Source organism: Lolium perenne, chromosome 6 (assembly GCF_019359855.2).
Source record: "Lolium perenne isolate Kyuss_39 chromosome 6, Kyuss_2.0, whole genome shotgun sequence".
NCBI classification, from domain to species: domain Eukaryota; kingdom Viridiplantae; phylum Streptophyta; class Magnoliopsida; order Poales; family Poaceae; genus Lolium; species Lolium perenne.
Genome location: NC_067249.2, coordinates 207,937,837 through 207,962,824, shown reverse-complemented (window position 1 = coordinate 207,962,824; position 24,988 = coordinate 207,937,837). Strand labels below are relative to the sequence as shown.

At 47.7% G+C, this 24,988-nt stretch overlaps 1 protein-coding gene across 1 annotated transcript; it reads left to right on the top strand.

The window, feature by feature from the left end:
* The first annotated feature begins 21,201 nt into the window (after window positions 1-21,201).
* Window positions 21,202-23,298, top strand: LOC127306256 (trimethyltridecatetraene synthase). The gene is made up of 2 exons (XM_051336877.2): window positions 21,202-22,195; window positions 22,500-23,298. Exons 1-2 carry the CDS (start codon window positions 21,290-21,292, stop codon window positions 23,130-23,132), a joined length of 1,539 nt encoding a protein of 512 aa, XP_051192837.1. The 5' UTR covers window positions 21,202-21,289; the 3' UTR covers window positions 23,133-23,298.
* Window positions 23,299-24,988: the final 1,690 nt, after the last annotated feature.

Sequence of the window (24,988 nt, the reverse complement as noted above, 5' to 3'; positions counted from 1 at the left end):
CCATCATAATCTTGATCATACTATTGTAAGCACATGTAATGAATGCAGCGATCAAAGCAATGTTAATGCAATGAGTAAACAATTGAATCATATAGCAAAGACTTTTCATGAATAATACTTTCAAGACAAGCATCAATAAGTCTTGCATAAGAGTTAACTCATAAAGCTATAATTTCATAGTAGAGGCATTGAAGCAACACAAAGGAAGATTATGTTTCAGCGGTTGCTTTCAACTTATAACATGTATATCTCATGGATATTGTCAATGCAAAGTAATATAACAAGTGCAATATGCAAGTATGTAGGAATCAATGCACAGTTCACACAAGTGTTTGCTTCTTGAGATGGATAGAAATAGGTGAACTGACTCAACATAAAAGTAAAAGAAAGGCCCTTCGCAGAGGGAAGCATCGATTGCTATATTTGTGCTAGAGCTTTGGTTTTGAAAACAAGAAACAATTTTGTCAACGGTAGTAATAAAGCATATGTATCATGTAAATTATATCCTACAAGTTGCAAGCCTCATGCATAGTATACTAATAGTGCCCGCACCTTGTCCTAATTAGCTCGGATTACCTGGATTATCACCGCAATACATATGTTTTAACCAAGTGTCACAAAGGGGTACCTCTATGCCGCCTGTACAAAGGTCTAAGGAGAAAGCTCGCATTGGATTTCTCGCTTTTGATTATTCTCAACTTAGAGATCCATACCGGGACAACATAGACAACAGATAATGGACTCCTCTTTAATGCATAAGCATTCAACAACAATTAATTTTCTCATATGAGATTGAGGATATTTGTCCAAAACTGAAACTTCCACCATGGATCATGGCTTTGGTTAGCGGCCCAATGTTCTTCTCTAACAATATGCATGCTCAAACCATTCAACTCATGGTAAATCGCCCTTACTTCAGACAAGACAGACATGCATAGCAACTCACATGATATTCAACAAAGAGTAGTTGATGGCGTCCCCAGAAACATGGTTATCGCACAACAAGCAACTTAATAAGAGATAAAATGCATAAGTACATATTCAATACCACAATAGTTTTTAGGCTATTTGTCCCATGAGCTATATATTGCAAAGATGAAGATTGGAAATTTTAAAGGTAGCACTCAAGCAATTTACTTTGGATTGGCGGAGAAATACCATGTAGTAGGTAGGTATGGTGGACACAAATGGCATAGTGTTTGGCTCAAGGATTTTGGATGCATGAGAAGTATTCCCTCTCGATACAAGGCTTAGGCTAGCAAGGTTATTTAAAACAAACACAAGTATGAAGCGGTACAGAAAAACTCACATAAAAGACATATTGTAAACATTATAAGACTCTACACCGTCTTCCTTGTTGTTCGACCCTTACTAGAAATTATCTAGACTTCAGAGAGACCAATCATGCAAACCAAATTTTAGCAAGCTCTATGTATTTCTTCATTAATAAGTGCAAAGTATATGATGCAAGAGCTTAAACATGAGCACAACAATTACCAAGTATCAAATTATTCAAGACATTTTACCAATTACTACATGTAGCATTTCCCGTTTCCAACCATATAACAAATTAACGAAGCAGTTTCAACCTTCGCCATGAACATTATGAGTAAAGCCTAAGGACATATTTGTCCATATGCAACAGCGGAGCATGTCTCTCTCCCACACAATGAATGCTATGATCCAACTTTATTCAAACAAAACAAAAACAAAAACAAACAGACGCTCCAAACAAAGTACATAAGATATGATGGAATAAAAATATAGTTTCACTAGAGGAACCTGATAATGTTGCCGATGAAGAAGGGGATGCCTTGGGCATCCCCAAGCTTAGACGCTTGAGTCTTCTTGAAATATGCAGGGGTGAACCACCGGGGCATCCCCAAGCTTAGAGCTTTCACTCTCCTTGATCATATTGTATCATCCTCCTCTCTTGATCCTTGAAAACTTCCTCCACACCAAACTTAAAACAACTCATTAGAGTGTTAGTGCACGATCAAAATTCACATGTTCAGAGGTGACATAATCATTCTTAACACTTCTGGACATTGCACAAAGCTACTGAAAGTTAATGGAATAGAAAAATCCATCAAGCATAGCAAAACATTCAATGCGAATTAAAAGGCAGAATCTGTCAAAACAGAACAGTCCGTAAAGACGAATTTCTAAGAGGCACCAGACTTGCTCAAATGAAAATTCTCAAATTTAATAAAAGTTGCGTACATATCTGAGGATCACTCACGTAAATTGGCAGAATTTTCTGAGTAACCTACAGAGAATTAGGCCCATATTCGTGACAGCAAGAAATCTGTTTCTGCGCAGTAATCCAAATCTAGTATGAACCTTACTATCAAAGACTTTACTTGGCACAACAATGCAACAAAACTAAGAGAAGGAGAGGTTGCTACAGTAGTAAACAACTTACAAGACTCAAATATAAAAATAAAATTACTGTAGTAAAAACATGGGTTGTCTCCCATAAGCGCTTTTCTTTAACGCCTTTCAGCTAGGCGCAGAAAGTGTGTATCAAGTATTATCAAGTGATGAAACATCAACATCATTTTAAGAATTTATCCCATTAGGTATCTTAGATGCTCCCTTATCTATAGTGGTTTTAAGAGCTTTATCAATTTTAGGCCTATAATAGCTTTTTGGTTTAGGCCCCTTAGAGACATACATGAACTTTTGCTCCTTACCCACATAAGCTTTCTCTCTAAACTTTATAGATGAAAAGGTTGAACCCAATGTTTCCATAGCCTCTTAAAGTTCACTAATCCTTTGGGTTTGATTATCATGAATAGCACAAGCTTCTAATATGGCAATTCTCTCATTAATTCCACCTAGAGATTTATCAAGTTTATCAGTGCTATCAAGTAATGCTCCCAAATTAGTCTCAATACTTGGAAGATTTTGCTGTATGGTTTCCAACTTGTTCATGACATCTTCAAGAGAGGTTTCAGTTTTAACTTCATTAACAGGTGGTATTCCAAATAAACTCTCAATAATGCAACTAGCTTCTAAAGCAGGAGTACTTAGAAAGTTACCTCCCGTGAGACGATCAAGAACATACCTATTCCAGCTAGAGATACCAACATAAAAATTCCTGAGTAGAATAGTGGTGGAGTGTTTCTTAGTGCACCTATTGTGGGCATCACTAATTCTATACCAAGCATCTTTTAAACATTCTCCCCCTTGTTGCTTAAATGAACGAACTTCAACTTCAGGATTACTCATTTTAGCAGTAGTAAATAAAGTAAACTAGATAAAGTAAATGCAAGTAACTATTTTTTTTGTGTTTTTGATATAGCAAACAAGATAGCAAATAAAGTAAAACTAGCAACTAATTTTTTTGTATTTTGATTTAGTGCAGCAAACAAAGTAGTAAATAAAATAAAGCAAGACAAAAACAAAGTAAAGAGATTGCGATGTGGAGACTCCCCTTGCAGCGTGTCTTGATCTCCCCTGCAACGGCGCCAGAAAAAGAACTTGATACGCGTACAGCACGCGTCCGTTGGGAACCCCAAGAGGAAGGTGTGATGCGTACAGCGGCAAGTTTTCCCTCAGTAAGAAACCAAGGTTTATCGAACCAGTAGGAGCCAAGAAGCACGTTGAAGGTTGATGGCGGCGAGATGTAGTGCGGCGCAACACCAGGGATTCCGGCGCCAACGTGGAACCTGCACAACACAACCAAAGTACTTTGCCCCAACGAAACAGTGAGGTTATCAATCTCACCGTCTTGCTGTAACAAAGGATTAGATGTATAGTGTGGATGATGATTGTTTGCAGAGAACAGTAGAACAATTGCAGTAGATTGTATTTCAGATGTAAAGAATGGACCGGGGTCCACAGTTCACTAGAGGTGTCTCTCCCATAAGATAAATAGCATGTTGGGTGAACAAATTACAGTTGGGCAATTGACAAATAGAGAGGGCATGACCATGCACATACATGATATGATGAGTATTGTGAGATTTAATTGGGCATTACGACAAAGTACATAGACCGCTATCCAGCATGCATCTATGCCTAAAAAGTCCACCTCCAGGTTATCATCCGAACCCCTTCCAGTATTAAGTTGCAAACAACAGACAATTGCATGGTGCGTAATGTAATCAACAAATACATCCTTAGACATAGCATTGATGTTTTATCCCTAGTAGCAACAGCACATCCACAACCTTAGAACTTTCTGTCACTGTCCCAGATTTAATGGAGGCATGAACCCACTATCGAGCATAAATACTCCCTCTTGGAGTTATAAGCAAAAACTTGGCCAGAGCCTCTACTAGTAACGGAGAGCATGCAAGATCATAAACAACACATAGATAATAGATTGATAATCAACATAACATAGCATTCACTATTCATCGGATCCCAACAAACACAACATGTAGCATTACAGATAGATGATCTTGATCATGTTAGGCAGCTCACAAGATCCAACAATGATAGCACAATTAGGAGAAGACGACCATCTAGCTACTGCTATGGACCCATAGTCCAGGGTGAACTACTCACTCATCACTCCGGAGGCGACCATGGCGGTGAATAGTCCTCCGGGAGATGATTCCCCTCTCCGGCAGGGTGCCGAAGGCGATCTCCTGAATCCCCCGAGATGGGATTGGCGGCGGCGGCGTCTCTGGAAGGTTTTCCATATCGTGGCTGTCGGTACTGGAGTTATTATCGATGAAGGCTTAAGTAGGAGGAGGAGGTAGGTTTAGGGGCGACGCGAGGGGCCCAAACAGCAGGGCCGCGTGGCCAGGGGGTGGGCCGCGCCGCCCTGTCGTGTCGCCGCCTCGTCGCCCCACTTCGTTTCTCCCCCGGTGTTCTGGAAGCTTCGTGGAAAAATAAGATCCTGGGTGTTGATTTCGTCCAATTCCGAGAATATTTCCTTACTAGGATTTCTGAAACCAAAAACAGCAGAAAACAGCAACTGGCTCTTCGGCATCTCATTAATAGGTTAGTGCCGGAAAATGCATAAATATGACATAAAGTATACATAAAACATGTAGGTATCATCAATAAAGTAGCATGGAACATAAGAAATTATCGATACGTTGGAGACGTATCATTCACCTTTATGGGCCTAGGGGAATACATCTTGTATTCGTTTGCCAATTGCGGGGTTGCCAGAGTGACAGAAACCTGAACCCCCGTTGGTATATCGATGCAGGAGGGATAGCAGGATCTCAGAGTTTAAGGCTGTGGTTAGATTTATCTTAATTACTTTCTTGTAGTTGCGGATGCTTGCAAGGGGTAAAATCACAAGTATGTATTAGTCCTAGGAAGGGCGGAGCATTAGCATAGGTTCACCCACACAACACTTATCAAAACAATGAAGATTAATTAGCTATATGAAGCGAAAGCACTAGACTAAATTCCCGTGTGTCCTCAAGAACGTTTGGTCATTATAAGTAAACAAACCGGCTTGTCCTTTGTGCTAAAAAGGATTGGGCCACTCGCTGCAATTAATTCTCCCGCACTTTACTTACTCGTACTTTATTCAACTGCTACATCAAAACCCCCTGAATACTTGTCTGTGAGCATTTACAGTGAATCCTTCATCGAAACTGCTTGTCAACACCTTCTGCTCCTCGTTGGGTTCGACACTCTTACTTATTGAAAATACTGCGATACACCCCCTATACTTGTGGGTCATCGACCATGTTGGTGGTTTTTGAAGCATCATTGATTTCACCAGAGGTCTGGGCAGCGATTGTGAGTGTCTTGCTGTCTCCTATTTCTTCTGTACCATCAGCTGCCGAAGCTTTTGCTGCCGAAGCTTGAGCTGCAGAAGTTTGTGCTGCCGAAGCTTCAAGAGCAAGGTCGGCTGGCTTCTTCTTTGCTCCTCTGACGCGTTCTTCTTCCTTATTATCGCATGACAACGACTTCGAAGGAAGGTCAGTAATTTCCTGCTTCAGTCCAAACTTTGCAGCAATCCTCTGAAAGTCGCGATCACAATTGTCCGAGCGTGAGAAACTTCCATAGACTGTGATATTTGTCCCGTTGCTCCCAGGCATTTTCAGCTTGAGGTATGCGTAGTGTGTTACAGCCATGAACTTGGCATAAGCTGGCCTCCCGAGTATAGCGTGGTACTGCGACTCCCAGTTCACGACTTCGAACTCGATCTTTTCCTTCCTGAAGTTGTCGGGTTTGCCGAAGATGACGTTCAGGTAAACTTTGCCAAGGGAGTACACCGGTGAAGTGGGGAGAATCCCATGAAAGCAGGTGTCCGTTTCTTGTAGCATTCTCATGGTGATCCCCATACTCTTGATTGTGTGGAGAAATATCAGGTTTAGTCCACTTCCACCATCCATGAAGACTTTGCTCATCTTGAATCCCCCGACCTGCGCCTCGACTACTAAGGCAGCGTGTTCTGGTTTTGGTATGGTCATCGGGTGATCTGCTCGGCTGAATGTAATGTTCTGAGACGACCACTCGACATATTCAGGGATGTTCGCCATGATGCTTTCTGCCAGGTTGATTTCTCGAGTGAGCTTCTTCATTTCTCTTCTTGAAACACCTGTTTTGTGGATCATGCTCATCTGCCCACGTGGCGGTGGAAATGCCTCGTTGGGTTGATGAGGTTGGGCCTGCTGGATCTGATGTTGTGGTGGAGGTGGTGGTGGTGGTGGCGGTTGCTGACCTGACTGCTGGATGAGTTTCTGCATGTCAATGAACTGCCGATAGTCCCTGAGCAAGTGGCTTGACTTCGTTTTGCCGTCCTTAGAATCGACATACGAGTGCAAGTAACAGGGAGCGTTGATCTGCTCAGCGTAGGGGCAGTTCGGGAGTCCTCTATTGCTGTGGTTTATAATTGCCACGGTTCCCAGAGTTGTTCCAATTACCGTCATGTCGATCGTCTCGTCTGTCGTCATATCGATCGTCCTGCCGATCAGAGTACCCGTTGGCTACCAGGTTGTTGTCGTCATAGCTGCGGTTCTTCCTTCTCTTGTGACGATCCCTTCGTCCACCCGAGTCGTGCTTCGGCTGGTCGTCGTCTTCATCGTCACTGCGCTGTCGCGGCTTTCGTACGTTGTCCTCGCCATCAGCCCAGCTGTTAGCGATTTCCATTAACTTGGTTATGGTTTTTGGCTTTTTGCGTCCGAGTTCTTCTATGTAGCTTTCACGTCGGATGCCATCGCTGAAGGCGTCGATTGCTCTGTCGATAGATACATCTTCGGCAGCGTTTAGGAGCTTGGTTAATCTCCCGATGTATGCGCACATCGATTCCTTCTGCTTTTGCTGGCAATGCCGTAACTCTTCAATCCCGACGGGCCTTTTATGCGTTGTTTGGAAATTGGCAACGAAAGCGTCTACTAGGTCGTCCCATGATTTGATGGAACCCTTCGGCAGACCCCTTAACCAGGCTCGCGCTGAATCCTTTAGGTAAAGCTGCAAGCATTGCATTGCTGCTATCTGATTCCCCTTGTGCAGAATCACAGTCTGCAAATAGTCGTCTATCCAGGACCTTGGCTCCTGCTGCCCATCGTATTTGCAGCGTCAGTAGGGGTTGGTTTGAACTTTCTGGGTGGCATCGCCTCACGGATTTTATAACTTAAACAATCGGCTCCCCTTAGCTCGCCGTCGTTCTCCTGACTCCCATCCGAAGAATCACTGTCATACTCCTCCCTAGCGGCGCGTCGTCGCCTTGCTTTGTCGATTCTGCTCTGGGTGATTTCATTCCGAGCATCTCTCGCATGATGCTTTGAGCCACTAGCTTGCAACGTGGTCTTTTCCTTCCGCGGGACCAGATTGTATCCCAATATTGCAAGACTTTCAGGGCGCTGATTGATGAGGTATGCAGCGAGGTTGGCGGTCGCTCCCGCGACGGTTTTTGGCCGTGGCATGCCCGCGGTATCCGTGGTCATAAAGGACTTGGTTAGATTCGACGTTATTTCTCTGGTGTCGTCTTCCGAGAGCCTGGATAGTCTTGATCGGTGCTTGCCTGCCCCTTGAGTACTTCGAGAGGCGCTTCCTTGCGAGCCTCTTCGTCGTTCACTGGATCGGTCTGCCGCGGATAGGCGTCTCTCGAGGGTGGCTTGTTCTTTGGATAGTCGTTCCCGGTTTTTCTCCAATATGGAGCGGTAAGTGTTGAGGGTGCCAACCGTGGTTCCTGCCGGGAGTGGCGTGTTGTTAACCACGTCTGCCTTGGCTGCTGCCCACTCTTCCTCTGTGATGGTGTGATCACTGTTGTTGTTACTGGCACTTTTCTCAAAACTTGCTCGTCTGCTGGAGCGGGGGATGCGATCTCCGTCTCCCCTGTTCCTCGTGTTGTTGGCAACAAAAACCTGGTGGCGCGCTGTCCTTCGGGTGACACCTCGGACGATGCTGTCGACACTATCCTCTCCCGATGAATACTGGGCATTGCAGATGAACGGTGTGTCGCTTGATCCTAGCCCGTGCCTGGTGTCGCAGTTCAAGCAGTAGTACGAAGTTATCTCCGAAGATGTGGGATTGTCGGATCCAACCGACATGGAAGACGCCGAACGAGGAGTCGACGGCGCGGGTGAGCTCGTTGAGCCTGTCGGACCAGCCGAAAGGTCGACCGATGACGACGCGCTTGGACTCGTCGATCTGGAAGTGGGTGATTCCAGCAGCCGAAGGATTCCTTCCGAGTTGACGTTGTAGTGGACGCTCCCGAAGGTCATCTCCATGTTTCCTTGTAGATCGGAAAAGGTCGAGCGCTCGCTGTGCGGGGTGAATTCGTAGGAGCCGAAACGAATCGGGCTTCCCAGACTTGGCGATGATGGTGTTGATGAAGCTGCTGATGACATGACTGGCTCTGCCGATGTCCGATCTTGTGCCGACAGGGTTCCCACAGACGGCGCCAATTGTCGAGGGTACTCCTCGGCAATGCCCTCTGATTGGGGCTTAGGGTTGATGGAATCCTGCAAGCTGACACGAGACATCGGTTCACAGACAAGAGGGGAGAGTGATTTACCCAGGTTCGGGGCCCTCGATGAGGTAAAACCCTTACGTCCTGCCTGTCTGATCTTGATTATGAAGATATTGGGTTACAATGGGGTGCCGAATAGTTCGGCTAAGATCTCGTCGAGAGGCTAAGTGCTACCGCGACCTAGCTCTAGACTTTTGGTGGCTAAGATTGCTAAGATTGATTGTGTCCCTCGGCAGCCCCTCTCCTTGCCTTTATATAAGGGGCCAGATCTCAAGAGGTCTAACCGAGTACGACTAGGTTTACAGTAGTTTCAAATCTAATCTTTCCTTGTTCGGCTGCTTCCTTGTCTTGCCCGCCAAGGAATCTTCTGGTGCGCCATCCAGGTGGCCCGTCTTGCCTCCAAGTGCCTTCATGGGCCTCCAACTAGATAATACAGGATAGGGCAATGTCGGTTACCCGAAGGGTAATGCCCACGTCAGTAGCCCCCGAGTGTCTAGCCGAACATAGTTCAGGTAGAGACTGAAGCATGCCTCCTCTTAATGTTCTTCTCCTTGATTGTTCTTGTTCATCTTGAACCAGCATCATCTTCTTCTGTCGGGTGCGCGTCAGTGCTCCCGATGGAAGTAGCCCCCGAGTCTAGGTACGGATGCTTGCAATCCGTGCGTAGACTCAAGTTCTACCACTCGAACGTTCTGCTCTGCCGAAGTTTTTCTACAAGTCTTCATAGGTCATCCGACATATTTTCCGCATGCAAGGGATAATGAGTAATGTGCCCAACTTTTGCTGGTTAACTGCCAATGGCAAACCAACATTACCCTACACAGAATCAAGTCCCCGGGCATGATCCGGTGCCCGCCATCTCCTCTTCTACCACGGGAGGAGCGGTGTCTGGGCCCACGGCCGCGTTCGTCGCCCCATCACGACCTACGCTGGCCAAGGGGTAGATTTCGGCGACGGGCTCGGCGGAGCTGGCATTCGCATCCGTCGCCTTACCTGCGACGGCGGGTTCTTCTCGGGACGAGCCCATCCCCGCGGGGTCGGCGGCCGCCTTCTTCAACTCGATGGCCTTCTTCAGGTCGGCCGCCTTCTTCGCCTCGGTGATACGTCCATTTTGCATCACTATTTTATATCATAATTTGCTGTTATTCATTGATATATTTCATATTTGGAGATGATACTTATGTTATTTCATATATTTTGCATGTTTCATGATTATTGGAGGATCGCGCACCGGAGTCAGGATTTTGCTGGAAAAAGCGTCGTCAGAAGGCAATATTTCACAAGATCAACAATTGACAGAAATTATACGGAAAATCCTATTTTTCCAGAAGACGAAGGGAGCCAGAAGAGGGAGCCGAGGAGGGCCGCCATGGGCCCACCTCATAGGCCGGCGCGGGCCAAGGCCTGGCCGCGCCGCCCTGTGAGGAGGGGGCCCACAGCCCCCTCTGGCCTCCTCTCCTTCGCGTACATCTTCGTCCCGAAAACCTAAGCTCCGGAGGATAGTCGCGAAGAGTCACAGCCGCCTCTGCGGGGCGGAAAACACCAGAGAGAAAAGAGCTCTCCGGCAGGCTGAAATCTGCCGGGGAAATTCCCTCCCGGAGGGGGAAATCGACGCCATCGTCACCGACATCGAGCTGGAAATCATCTCCATCACCATCATCATCATCTTCATCATCATCACCGCCGTCTACACCGCTGCACATCGTCACCGCTATAACAATTTGGGTTGGATCTTGATTGTTTGATAGGGGAAACTCTCCCGGTATTGATTTCTACTTGTTATTGATGCTATTGAGTGAAACCATTGAACCAAGGTTTATGTTCAGATTGTTATTCATCATCATATCACCTCTGATCACGTTCCATATGATGTCTCGTGAGTAGTTCGTTTAGTTCTTGAGGACATGGGTGAAGTCTAAATGTTAGTAGTGAATTATGGTTGAGTAATATTCAATGTTATGATATTTAAGTTGTGGTGTTATTCTTCTAGTGGTGTCATGTGAACGTCGACTACATGATACTTCACCTTTATGGGCCTAGGGGAATACATCTTTTATTCGTTTGCCAATTGAAGGGTTGCCGGAGTGACAGAAACCTAAGCCCCCGTTGGTATATCGATGCAGGAGGGATAGCAGGATCTCAAAGTTTAAGGCTGTGGTTAGATTTATCTTAATTACTTTCTTGTAGTTGCGGATGCTTGCAAGGGGTATAATCACAAGTATGTATTAGTCCTAGGAAGGGCGGTGCATTAGCATAGGTTCACCCGCACAACACTTATCAAAACAAAGAAGATTAATCGGCTGTATGAAGCGAAAGCACTAGACTAAATTCCCGTGTGTCCTCAAGAACGTTTGGTCATTATAAGTAAACAAACCGGCTTGTCCTTTTTGCTAAAAAGGATTGGGCCACTCGCTGCAATTGTTACTCTCGCATTTTACTTACTCGTACTTTATTCATCTGCTACATCAAAACCCCCTGAATACTTGTATGTGAGCATTGACAGTGAATCCTTCATCGAAACTGCTTGTCAACACCTTCTGCTCCTCGTTGGGTTCGACACTCTTACTTATCGAAAATACTACGATACACCCCCTATACTTGCGGGTCATCACTCGGCAGCTCTCGTGGCCGCCGCTCCACCGACCGAGGCAGGTCTCGTCAAGACCTTCTTCTTGGACCTACAGAAGATTGATATGAGCCACTCGCAAACCCCGCAAACAAGGAGGCAAGGCTTAACAGAAGATACTTACTTCACCGTAGGGATCGCCTTCACGCCCGGACCGACTCGGGCTCCAGCATCGATGGCGTCTTTCAGGGGGCACTGAAGCTTCATGGAGCCCTCGAGGATGGTCCGGCGCAGCCGCTTGGGCCGCGGCTCGACTGCCCCCGCCGCGGGTCCTCCTTCTTCCGGATGCGAGGTCGCCTCTTCTTCCCTGTCACCCTCCGGCGGCCTCGGCGCGCCCTGCAATGAGGACGTCGCGCCTCTCTTCGTCCCGCGCGGGAGTCGGACGAAGTCCCTCGCGTCGGAGTCCGACTCGGTGCGCTCTCCCTCATCTTCAACCTCGTCCTTCTCGCCCTCGGTCATCTCCGGAGGTTCTTTCCCCGCAAGAGGGGGAGATGATTGGCGACCTTCTGCCATCGCTACATCCGGACCGAGGAAGCAAGTCAGTAAAAGAAGGACTCTACCCGGGCATTCGAGGTCATGGCTGAGAGCAGATTAATACCTGGGGCGCCGGCTTGTCCTCGCAGAAGGGCTGCAGCCCATCCTCAAAGGAAGTGAAGGCGGCCGTGGTGATCTTGGCGAGTGCCTTCCGGTACTCGGCCTCGTCCCACTCGGTCGCCGTTGACCGGGTGCAGTCGTTCTGCCCCCGATACTCCCACATAAAGTGGGCTCGACAACGCAGAGGGAGCAAGCGGCGACCGAGCCAGCAATTGTACATGTTGGCCGCCGTCCTTCAGCGCCTGGATTGCCAGGCGCATCTCCTTCACCACCTCCTCCCGGTCGCGCGGCAGCGACCGGACGTTGAGGCGCCGAGGGACACTCGGCTCAGGAGTGTACTGGGGAATGCAGACCTCACCTGGGGGAGTGTACTCCTTGGCGTAGAACCAGAACCGGCGCCACTGTGACTGCGCCTTCTTGGGGAGCGCCATGTCGATGAAGCTCTCCCCCGACTTCACCTGAAAGGTGATCCCGCCGTTCGGGATGAGCGCCTGGTCGCTCTTGCTGTCCCGGGTCGCCCGCCCATGGAAGATCGACACCCATTAGGGGAAGTACGGCGGACAACCCAGGTAGCACTCGCATAGCGCCACAAACAGCGAGATTTGATGTACGCAGTCTGGCCCGAGATCGGAGACCTTGATGCTGTAGAAGGCCAGCAGTTGCCGGAGGAAATCGGAGGAGGGGAGCGCGAGTCAGCGTTCGAGGAAACTGAGGAAGAGTACGAACTCCCCAGGCCTCGGAAGCGGCTCCACCTCGTTCGCCGCCGGAACCCGCCATCGCTCTTGCTTGAATTCAGGGATGACCCCGGAGGCGATGTACGGAGGAGAGACTCGCGCGTGACCTTGGATTTGCCCCAACCTTTCGCCGCCATGGATGCGCTTGGGACTCTCGACAGGGAGCAGATGTGAATAAAAGGAGAGAGGAATGCGGCGGAGTGATAAGCCTTAACCCCCGCGCGCAACCTCTTATATCGCCGCACTCGCTTAGGTTAAGGAGGAGATCTGCCCGTTAATTCGCCCCGGAATCGCCGCCCGTAATCAACAGTCAAGATTAGCGTCGGGTCCGGCGGAACGGGCGTTAAACTAGCCGTTAGCGGTCACATCAGGCCCAACGGTCAACAGCATGCAAACGGTTCGCACCTCGGTCAACGTGAAATCTAGCCGTTGGCTCCTCCACGTGTCTCCGCGGTAGGTCTGCGCCGACTAGCCTACGATGACTGGCTCACGCCGACTGTCAAACGACGACTGGCCAGCGCCGACTGTCATACGCCGATTGGCTGATCAAATTCAGGCGATTGGAGACCGGCAGCAGACTGGTGACTTCTTCTTTGGGAGCCCGGTGGCGATTCGTCTTAACCCGTCGCCGTGGCCCTTCGTGACCCGCTCCGGATCCGCGCCTCGTCACCACCGCGCTCGGGGACTACTGATGGGGATATGCCCATAGGGGGTGGGTCGCCAGTCCCACTCGCCATGAAGACGGAGGCGCGGGTGGATTGCCAGTCGCCTGACCGACTGGACCCGAAGGCAACTGGGCCGAAGTTCCAAGGAGGAGATCCGCGCGGCTGGATACGAAGGTTACTTGCGGGAAGGGTGGCGTATCCCGAATTAGTAGCAACTGATACGATTCGAAGTTATCCCCTTGTAACCCTAGATCGGGGGTGGATATATAAACCCCCGGGCTAAACCCCAGACGCCACCTCCCACGAGATCCAATCTCCCCATTGTAAGCTCTTGGCTACGCGCCGACTGAGCCCCCCATTGTAATTCTCCACTGAGCAATAAGATCTAGCAGGACGTAGGCTTTTTACTCTCCGGAGGGGCTGAACCTGGGTAAAATCTTGCGTCCCTTGCACCTCGATCCGCAGATGGCAATGTTCCCTTGCCCCCGCATCAATGAAGTGCTACCCCCTGTAGCATCTGCCGTGGTCATATCCACTACAGCGCCCGACGCAAAAGAACACAAATTGTGTCTAAAATGTGCCGAACGCAGGAGATGCCCTTAGACAGCGCCCGATGTGGTTGCAGTTATTTTCACATTTTTGGTGTTATCTCGTGCAAGTTCTGCAGCATCTTATTTAGCCATGTTTTTCTCCGTTTTGTCTAGTACTAGTCTTCTTTCACTTAATTTCCCGTTGTTGATAGTCCTTCTTTCCCCCCTGCTTTGTTGTTATCATGTGGGAGTTGCGTAGCACTAACATCTTCCTTCATTTTCTGCGAAACTTTTCGACTCCTTGATTACGTGAATCTGTACTCATGTTGCAGTATACGCACTAGGGTCATGTTCTATTGTCCCCACCCCACACAAGATAACTGATTCAACTCCAAAGAAGCTGACTTCATATTGTGACCAGCCCGCAAGTCACTTAGCCAGCCGCCAAAATTGCACCGAAATAGTTGTGAACCATTGTTAAGCCCCACTAAACCCTAAACCATGATCATTTAGATCAAAGAGAAACAAATAAGCAAAAGAGAAAATGCAAATGCAAATAGCTTCACATATGAGACTATGGCTATTTTTGCAAAATTCTAACCTAAGCCATTCTACCTTGTGCCAATGATTCGAAAACATTAATAAACCCTATCTAGTACTTAACAAATCAAATCCAAGGTGAAACAAAAGAAAATAAAAATAAAATAAAACTATACATGGAGGCATATGAGAGGAAATGACAAAAATGCAAATTTGAGCAAATGATCTCAAGACTTGGTGTGAATGCTTGGAATACTACCCTATACCATTTCAACACTCAACAACATCATTTGGATCAAGAAAAATCAAATCAAAAATCAAAGAAATGCAAATTCCAAATTGCATGTGACAATAGTCACATGTGCCATTTTTAACATCTTACCCACTTTGAGCCCTTGTATAAAGAGATTTCTAAACTAAACACTCTCAAGTCTTTGCACCTTATCCGAGACCTCATCAAGATGAACAACTTGGGTAAAGACCAACCCTGCAAATTCTTCCTAAATTTCTTAATATCATCAAGCAAAGATGCAACATCAAATCAGTTTTAAGATTATGTCATATTTGAATTTTCTCAAACCAGCTTCATTTTGCACACCACCACCACCACCAACATATGCCCAATAATATTTGAATCACCTCCACCAAAAAGTTTGGCAAAATTCAAAAGTGAAGCTCTTGCGGCCATTTCATCAAACACCTGGTGGGCAGCAGACAACAAAACACAAACCACTATTTAAAATAGTGTTTAGCCTAACTTGGTTCCCCCATTGGTCACACATAGTGCCCTAGCATCTCCTCTAGCTATGTCATGCCTTGCCATGCTCACCATGGCCAAAGTGTCTCCCTATGTCATTGCATATGTCACACACTTTGGCCACGATCTTTTGTGCATGATCTACCCCTCCCTAGCCTTGCCAACCATGTCACACACACACTAGCCTCACCTCACTTGAGATAGCATTGCCCTCCTAGACCAAGAAGAATGCATAGAGGATCCATGCCATGGCCATGCCATTCCCTTGGTCCACTCCAACATCTTGCCACGTGCCACGCCCGTCGGCCAGAAGCCCAGCCCGTGCCACGCCGCGCACTATGCTGACGGTGCCACCCTCGGCGTATCTCCGGCCAGGACACCCAGTGTGTGCCACGTCGCTTGTTACACTGACGGTCGCCCCCTCAGCGTAGCGATGACAGCTGTCAAACGGACGGCGACGTCAACATCGCTACGTCGAGGGAAGGACCCCGCCGTTGGGCATGTCACGGTACGCCGACGGCCACCTCTACGCCGAGGGGCACGTGCGCTCTGCCGAGGCCGACCTTTCCCGAGGAGCTATGCCGAGGGCCCCCGTCGGCGTAGCTTATGTCGAGGGCGAGGCGATGGTACGCCGAGGGCCGCCGGAGATCGGCATCTGGCCGTCGAACCAAGTTGCGTCAAAGATCACCGCGAGAAAGTTGTGCTGGAAGATTACGATCAACTATTTTTTTAAAGAAGCTAAAAATATATGGTCATTATGGGCATAAATGTGTGTCAACTACGATCAACTATTTTTTTTTAAGAAAAAAGAACTAAAATATACGATCTAGAAATTATGGGCATAAAGGTGTGTCAACAAATTACCGCCAGGTAGTTTCAAAAGAACGGACGTAAAAAACGCCGTTGCATATGTACACAACTTTATTTGAGATGTAGACATAGGTAGCTAAAAGCATCTCCAGCCGCGTCCCCCAAAGCGTCCCCCGAAGGGATTTGGGGCGCGCCGGACCAAAAAACCGTTCAAGTCGCGTCCCCCAAAGCCTATTTTTGTCCGGCGCGCCCCCATACGGTGTCCGGCGCCCCGAGCCTGTCCCCGTCACACAGGGGATGCTCCGGGCACGCCGGACACAACGAAAAGCGAGGCGAACCGACGCGGGCCCGACGCGTCAGCGGCACAGTTAATTTTAACCTAACCGTCGCCTACCACGCGACGGAAGTTATTCACACGCAGTGACACACGGCGGCATCTTTGCCTTAATGGCGACGGAGGGGCAGGCGAGACGTCTCGTCGGTGCTGCGCCGACGAGACGTGTCGCCGGCGTTCACACGCCACTGCCCGTTCCCGCACTTTCTTCCCGCCTCTTCTCGCCTATTCCTGCGCTTTCTTCCCGACGCCGGCGTCTATAAAAGGTCTCCCGGCTCAATGGTAGCCAACACACCCCGCTGGCAACAAACACAGCCCTCGTCGCTCTACCGCCGTCTCCTCCACCACCAGTGGCAATGGCGAACCGCCCAGGCGCTGGCCAGTCCCCTCCACCGCCGTCTCCTCCACTCCCGGACTCGGAGTTCGGCATCGACGTCGCCGCCCGGGAAGAGCGGTGGCGCGCACACCGTCAGCAGCGGCAGGAGGCAATGCAGCAGCAGGCCCGCCAGCTACGGGAGGCGGCGCAGGCGGCGGATCTAGCGGCGTTCTGCGCCCATGGCCCCGCTGCTGGCGAGGCCGCGACGGCAGCAACGTGGCAGGTGCAGCAGGGCACCACCGTTGCGGCGTCTGACGCCTCGACGGGACAGGAGGCGCGACGGTGCCGGTATCGGGCGGAGATGGAGCAGCGGTGGGCTGACGAGCGCCAGCGCATTGAGCGAGATGCGCTGTACCGAGATCGGCGGGAGTCGATCGAGCGCCGGTGGCGGGAGTCGATCGAGCGCCAGTAGCAGCAGGAGGCGGGGGAGCGTCGGCAGCGGGAGGCGGCGCTGGCGGCGATCTGGGGGAGGCAGGCGGACCAGTTGGCGGCGGAGGCCGACGTGTTGGCGGCGGCGATGATGGAGGCGCCAACAGATGTGGAGGATGATGCGCCAATGGAGGAGGAGGAGGCCGAGGCGGAGGAGACCGAGGTGGAGGACGAAGACGACGAGTTCGAGTGGTCCGATGACGACGGGCCGCACCCGGACGAGACGGCCGATCAGCAACGCGCGCTCGTCGAGTCCTTCGAGTCGGAGAAGATGCTCCAGGACGACGCCCGTGCCCGCGAAGAGGCGCAGATTCTACGCGCCATCGAGCTCTCCCTCCAGGCGGCGCAGCAGGGGAGGGCAGAGGAGGACGCGCGGCGGGAACGGAGCTGTCGGGCCATCGCCGAACGCAAGGAGAGGAGGCGCGCGCAGGAGGAGCTGTAGCGTAGGGGAGGCGACGACGGGGCGGGGCCGTCGAACACACCGCCGGGCGGTCAATAGTGTAGGTTTAGATGAAATCTAGCTGTTTTCATTCAAACTTTGTAATATATAATCAAAATTGAATGAAAAGCTTTGTTTTCGTGCACCAAAATTCATTTGGGACGGCGTATGGGGGACGCGGCTGGGGAGCGACGTCCCCCAAAGGCGGCACGAACAAAACACGTCCCCCAAACGCTCAATCCGGCGCGGTTTGGGGGACGCTTTGGGGGACGCGGCTGAAGATGCTCTAAAGCCGTTAAATCAAATGAGAAAAAAGACACATTTTTGCACCTACCACGTGACGGAGAGTGATTGGAAGGAAGCGAACATCTACAGTGAATCACTCTCGTGCAAGCAAATGGGTTCAGCTTTAATATATAGTATATATAATATATAATAATAACTGTTTATTGGTTTTAATAAGAGATAATTAATCTGATTCTTGCTTAAAAGTAAACATATGATGCTGAATTGTATCTTTTTTACCAAGGTACACTTCAAACAAAGTTTCATCTTAATACTTTTGAAATATTGTGACCTTCATATAAACATGAATGTTGACATTTATTATGTTGACATCTAGTGACACAACAAAAGAAATCTGGGAAACTGTAGCAATACACGGGCATTTAATTAGTACCTCTCAAAATGCCTTATTTCAACATCTAATTTTATCTTTTTTTTTACACAAGCTACGTAACAATTCAGTTTTTCATGAAACGACTTTGTGAACACGTGCGATGTAGAGATGTATGCTCAACATTTTTTTGAAATATTTTAATATTTAAAATGTCTTTTGAATATAGGAAGCATATGCACCCAGGAGAAAAATACCCTATCCGACCTGGTGCACTTATATATGCAGAAATTACAGACTAGAGAACTCACCTATACATGCAGAAATTACAGACTAGAGAACTCACCTATACCGATAGCGTCTGCGTCCATCTTAGACAATTCAGCTCTACAAAAGATGGCCAAGAAAAATACTATTTCTGGTGGATAACTAATGGAAGGGCCTAGCAGGGGTTGATGTTGCTTAGACAGCGCCGATGTGGCAGTCATTTTCACATTTTTGTTGTTATCTCGTGCAAGTTCTACAACATCTTATTTAGCCATGTTTTTCTCCGTTTTGTCTAGTACTAGTCTTCTTTCACACCTGGAAGCCAGACAAACCCCCAATGATCTGTCGATCTGTCACCATCAAAGAAATATGGCAGGAGCAGTGATAATTATGGAAAAAATAGCGCGCTATTCCAACGCTAATAGCACGCGCTATAGCATATCTGGAGAGCCGATGCTACGCTATTTCGGCGCTATAGCGTGCTATTCGCGTTAATAGCATGCTATAGCATGCTAATAGCGTATTTTTACGCTATTTTGTTATAGCGCGCTATTTTTTTCCTTAGTCTGGTAATTGAGGCATGATTTTTATACTAATCTATATACGACTATTAGATTACCAGCGTGTCTATTGCATGAGCATGGCCAATGGAATCATCCACACGAATTAGATTGCCTGGGTCTGTCGCACGACTCTCAGCCGCTATATGATTAGCCCGCGGACAAACGGCGCCGCTCACCGCCGGTGGCATCTAGCCACGTCTTTTTACCATTATCCAAGGAAATAAGCAACGATTTTTTTCTAATCTGGTATGTCTAATGAATTAGCTCTTTACAAATACATTAGTTATTAATGGTTATACTTTTCTTAAATGCGAGGTTTATATTTAATTTTTCAGTTTCTCTATACTACCTATAGATAAATATGAAGAACAATACTAGAGAATATTTCCATAACCACGGTCTCATTTGAGATCGAATCGCACCGTGTTTGAGGTCCACACAACGAGGTCGGAACGGCGGAGTATACATTGAAAGACCACAAGCACAATGAGGCCTAGCGTCCACTTTGTAAACTAGATGGAGACGTCTGGCCGTCTGCAACGAGATGGAGGCGTCTGGCCGTCTGCAACAAGATGGAGGCGTCTGGCCGTCTGCTGGTGGTGTCAAGAGTAGTTACAAGGACTACGAACTCCGGGGTAGTACTCACAGACGTTATTAGCTAAGCACGATCGACCAATGGCCATCAACGGTGGTGGAATACAATATTAAGACCCATAAGAAAATGTAGGATTCATATTTTAATAAAATTTAAGAGGTGGCTTCCATCATCTTTACAAGTTTGTGGTACTACAAGTTGGTGCATCGAGGGACTCGCAATGTAATCATCTTGAATTTAATTATATGTTTCATGAATAGGAGAAAATGCGACCACCATTGATGATGGTGTCAGAGAGAACAAATGTTAACACGGGCGGTTGACTTGAGTGTTTGAACAATTATTTCTCCTGCTAGTAGTATATAATATATAATAATAATTGTTTATTGGTTTTAATAAGAGATAATTAATCTGATTCTTGCTTAAAAGTAAACATATGATGCTGAATTGTATCTTTTTTATCAAGGTACACTTCAAACAAAGTTCCATCTTAATACTTTTGACATATTGTGACCTTTATATAAACATGAATGTTGACATTTATTATGTTGACATCTAGTGACACAACAAAAGAAATCTGGGAAACTGTAGCAACACACGGGCATTTAAGTAGTACCTCTCAAAATGCCTTATTTCAACATCTAATTTTATCTTTTTTTTACACAAGCTACGTAACAATTCAGTTTTTCATGAAACGACTTTGTGAACACGTGCGATGTAGAGATGTATGCTCAACATTTGTTTTGAAATATTTTAATATTTAAAATGCCTTTTGAATATAGGAAGCATATGCACCCAGGATTAAAATACCCTATCCGACCTGGTGCACTTATATATGCAGAAATTACAGACTAGAGAACTCACCTATACATGCAGAAATTACAGACTAGAGAACTCACCTATACCGATAGCGTCTCCGTCCATCTTAGACAATTCAGCTCTACAAAAGATGGCCAAGAAAAATACTATTTCTGATGGATAACTAATTGAAGGGCCTAGCAGGGGTTGATGTCGCTTAGACAGCGCCGATGTGGCAGTCATTTTCACATTTTTGTTGTTATCTCGTGCAAGTTCTACAACATCTTATTTAGCCATGCTTTTCTCCGTTTTGTCTAGTACTAGTCTTCTTTCACTTACTATTTTCCCCGTTGTTGATAGTCCTATTTTTCCCCTGCTTTGTTGTTATCTTGTGCGAGTTGCGTAGCACTAGCATCTTCCTTCATTTTCTACGAACCTTTTCAACTCCTCGATTACGTGAATCTGTACTCATGTTGCAGTATACACACTACGGCACTAGGGTCATGTTCTATTGGCCCCACCACACACAAGATAATATTTTTTTTGAGAAAAAACACACACAAGATAACTGATTCAACTCCAAAGAAGCTGACTTCACTTAGCCAGCCGCTTATAAATTGCACCATCTTGTCCTGTTAGCAGTTAGCCGCCTCTAGCCAGCCACTCAATAAGTGGATGTCAGATATCTAGGACACCTCCATCGGCTCCCAAGTCCCAATGGAGCTACCACCATGGACGCCCTTCCTCGCGGTTGTGCTGGCAACCGTGCTCGTACTCATAACCATTCTCCGTCGTGGCCGCCGCGCATACAGGCTCCCGCCGGGACCTAAGTCGTGGCCGATCATCGGCAACCTCAACCTCATGGGCGCGCTCCCGCATCGCTCCATCCATGCACTCTCCAAGAGGTACGGCCCTCTCATGTACCTCCGATTCGGTTCGTTCCCTGTCGTCATCGGCTCATCGTTCGAGATGGCAAAGTTCTTCCTAAAGACCCATGACTCCATCTTCATCGACCGGCCCAAGACGGCCGCCGGCAAGTACACTACATACAACTACAGAGGCATTGCCTGGTCCCCCTACGGCGCCTACTGGCGCCAGGGGCGCAAGTTGTTCCTCACCGAGATCTTCAGCGCCAAGCGGCTTGAGTCATACGAGTACATCCGCAGAGAGGAGATGCACGCGCTCGTACGCGAACTACACGCGGCCTCCGGGCACGTCCTGGTCCTCAAGGACTACTTGCTCACCATGAACCTGAACGTGATCTCGCGCATGGTTATGGGAAAGAAGTACCTGCACAAGGAGGCTACGGAGGACGGGACCACGCTGGAGGAGTTCAAGTGGATGGTTGGCGAGTGGTTCATGCTCAACGGCGTGCTCAACATCGGCGATTCCATCCCGTGGCTTGACTGGATGGACCTGCAGGGGTACATCAAGAGGATGAAGAAGCTGAGCAAGATGTTCGATCGGTTCCTCGAACACGTCGTGGAAGAGCACGACCGGCGACGATGCCTCGAGGGGGAGAGCTTCGTTGCTAAGGACATGGTTGACGTGCTACTGGAGATAGCCAGTGACCCCAATCTCGAGGTACAGATCGACCGTGACGGAATCAAGGCTTTCATTCAGGTAAGTCCGTACATATTTCATCTGCAACATTATTCAGTAAAGGAACTTTTCCGATCGGTCTTTCACACGTTAAGTGGAGCTAATTTTGTTTTAGGCTCCAAATTCAGGAGACTTCTCGATATAGCTTTACCTTGTACAGACATTTTCTATTTGAAAAAAAAAATGCGCTGGGAAAATCTACTACGCAGCTTAAAGAATAATAGAGCAACAAAGCTTTTCACATCAAGGGCAACACCTCCAAGATGAGGTACGGCTAATGAAATTCTGAACCATTATTTGAGCAAAACTACTAAATCCCATGCAGGACCTCATCGCCGGCGGCACCGAGAGTTCAGCCATTACAGTTGAGTGGGCAATGTCGGAGATCCTCAAGAAGCCCGAGGTGTTCGCCAAGGCCACGGAGGAGCTGGACCATGTGGTGGGGCGAAACCGTTGGGTTAGCGAGGAGGATATTATGAGTCTCCCCTATGTGGATGCCATTGTCAAAGAGACTATGCGGTTGCACCCAGTGGCGCCGATGTTGGCACCCCGCCTGTCCCGCAAGGACGTGTCTATTGATGGCTACGACATCCCCGTTGGTACGCGTGTGCTTGTTTGCATGTGGTCTATCGCGCGTGATCCGGTGTTGTGGGATTCGCCAGAGGAGTTTATGCCAGAGAGGTTCCTCGGCAGCAAGATCGACGTCAAAGGGCAGGATTTCGAGTTGCTGCCGTTTGGGTCCGGCAGGCGGATGTGCCCTGGGTACAACCTCGGACTGAAGGTGATTCAGGTCAGCCTCGCTAACCTGCTGCACGGCTTTGCCTGGAGGCTCCCAGATGGCATGGCAATGCAGGAGCTCAGCATGGAGGAGATATTTGGGATGTCCACGCCGCGCAAGTTCCCGGTGGAAGCCGTCGTGGATCCCAAGCTCGCGGCTCACCTATACACTGAGGATTGATATGTGCACACACCTGTGATCATCCGTCTGTTTGAGTGATTCTACTGTTTGCGCTGCCGTACTTTTAAGTATTTTATTATACTCGTGCATTATCTATGGCTTAAGAGTCAAGTAGAACAATGGAGCTAAAAATAAATCGATTCGAATAAAATATCTCTCTATCCTATTGAATTTAGCCATTATTTATTTCTTCAAGAAGTAGTTGATCATATTCCTACAATCTACATTTCCTGTGATAACATTGTTTCTCAAGATTTTCTTCAAAATTAATGGGGAATAACACTGAGTATGGGTGGATCCGCAAAGGACCGCAGAGCCACCCCTTGGCGATGTGGTGGCCTCTGTGTAGTGAACCCCGTCCCAGCTCACGAACGCAGATGGGTCTTTACAGGCGGTTGTCTCTGGCATGCCGCATATGGTGTTGGTATTCCAATTATACTTGCTGCTGCCTCCGCAGCAAACCTGGAGAGCGTTCGATCTAGCGAATCCTTCACATCGCAAAATATAAGAAAACTCAGTGATCTGACCTACAAAAGATGGTCAAGCTGAGTGCTAGGTAGTGAGCGACGAATATCCAGAGTTATTCTTACGGAAGTGATTGGGGTTTTGGAGGATTGAGATGATCGGTTTGTAGAAATCAGCCAAGATGATCCTGGCATGGGGGTATTTGCCACGGAGGGTACCGACTGCCGCTCGCAGCATGATGTTATGGTATCTAGCCACACAATCAATATCGCTTGGGCAGCAAAGGTGGTCGTATTTCTCTGTCTGGTTGAGGCTCGAGCGTATGTTGAGCAGGGCAGCCGAGCAGCCATTTGGTCGATTTCCTGGCATGACCACGTATTTTTCTATAAGGGGAATATATTAATATCAAGAGATACCAATTGCAGCTAGCCTCTGCAATAACGCAACATCTTAATAGCAGTACGGTGACACAGCCAAAAAAAGAAGAAAAAAAACTAAGAAACAAAAAAGTCCCGCTACGGCATTCCGGCCCTGACAACAACAATATAACCACCACCAAAACAACACCAGAATTCGAAACTCGTCAAAAGCGACGCCTTCAAGAAGGGAACAGAGCAGAAGCACCGTCGTCGCCCGATCGAAGATCTCAGGTTTTCACCCTGAAGATAGTGGCCGCTCTCAAAACAATGACTTCAACAAAGTCTTTGCCAGGCACAACCAATTAAGGCCAGACATTGGATTTTCACCCTGAAAAGGTAGGACTCTGAATTTCACATGTGCTGCCACCCCCGCTTCCATACTGTTGCCGTGAAACCCTGAACACCAAGCAAGTCGCTCAACATCGCAGAGACAACAAGGAGCACATGCCACAAAATTTGCATCAATAATATCTCCCGGCAGACTACGATTCAACAAACTCCACCTTGAACTGGAAACTATAAAAAATCGATGATCATACCAGCGGAAAATTATCGAGCATAGGTGGCATGGGAATCCTTTTATTTCTCCTCGCTAGTTGTAACATCCCAAATTTTCAAACAAAGAAGAAAAATAAATTTCCATTTTCCAAATATTGGAACCAACAAAAACTTTATTGAAAAACAATTAATATGCATAGTGCTCATGTATGTATGGGATGAGCCTTGCCATGATTGTTTGTTTGTTTCATTGAACATGTTTCCAAAACCCTAGACCCTACCCTATTTCAAAACCAAATATGATCGAATAAGAAGAAAATAAAATAAAATAAAAAGACATATGTGGGCATATAGCCCTAGTATGCAAACCTTGATCAATGCCTTTTTACTTCACCAAAATAGTTGTGAACCATTGTTAAGCCCCACTAAACCCTAAACCATGATCATTTAGATCAAAGAGAAACAAATAAGCAA

What these genes read in the sequence shown, in the direction of transcription:
- LOC127306256 (XM_051336877.2), top strand. Translation starts at nt 21,290, where the DNA reads ATGGAGCTACCACCATGGACGCCCTTCCTCGCGGTTGTGCTGGCAACC. An exon ending in GAATCAAGGCTTTCATTCAG is followed by an intron (nt 22,196 to 22,499) that starts GTAAGTCCGTAC and finishes AATCCCATGCAG; the next exon opens with GACCTCATCGCCGGCGGCAC.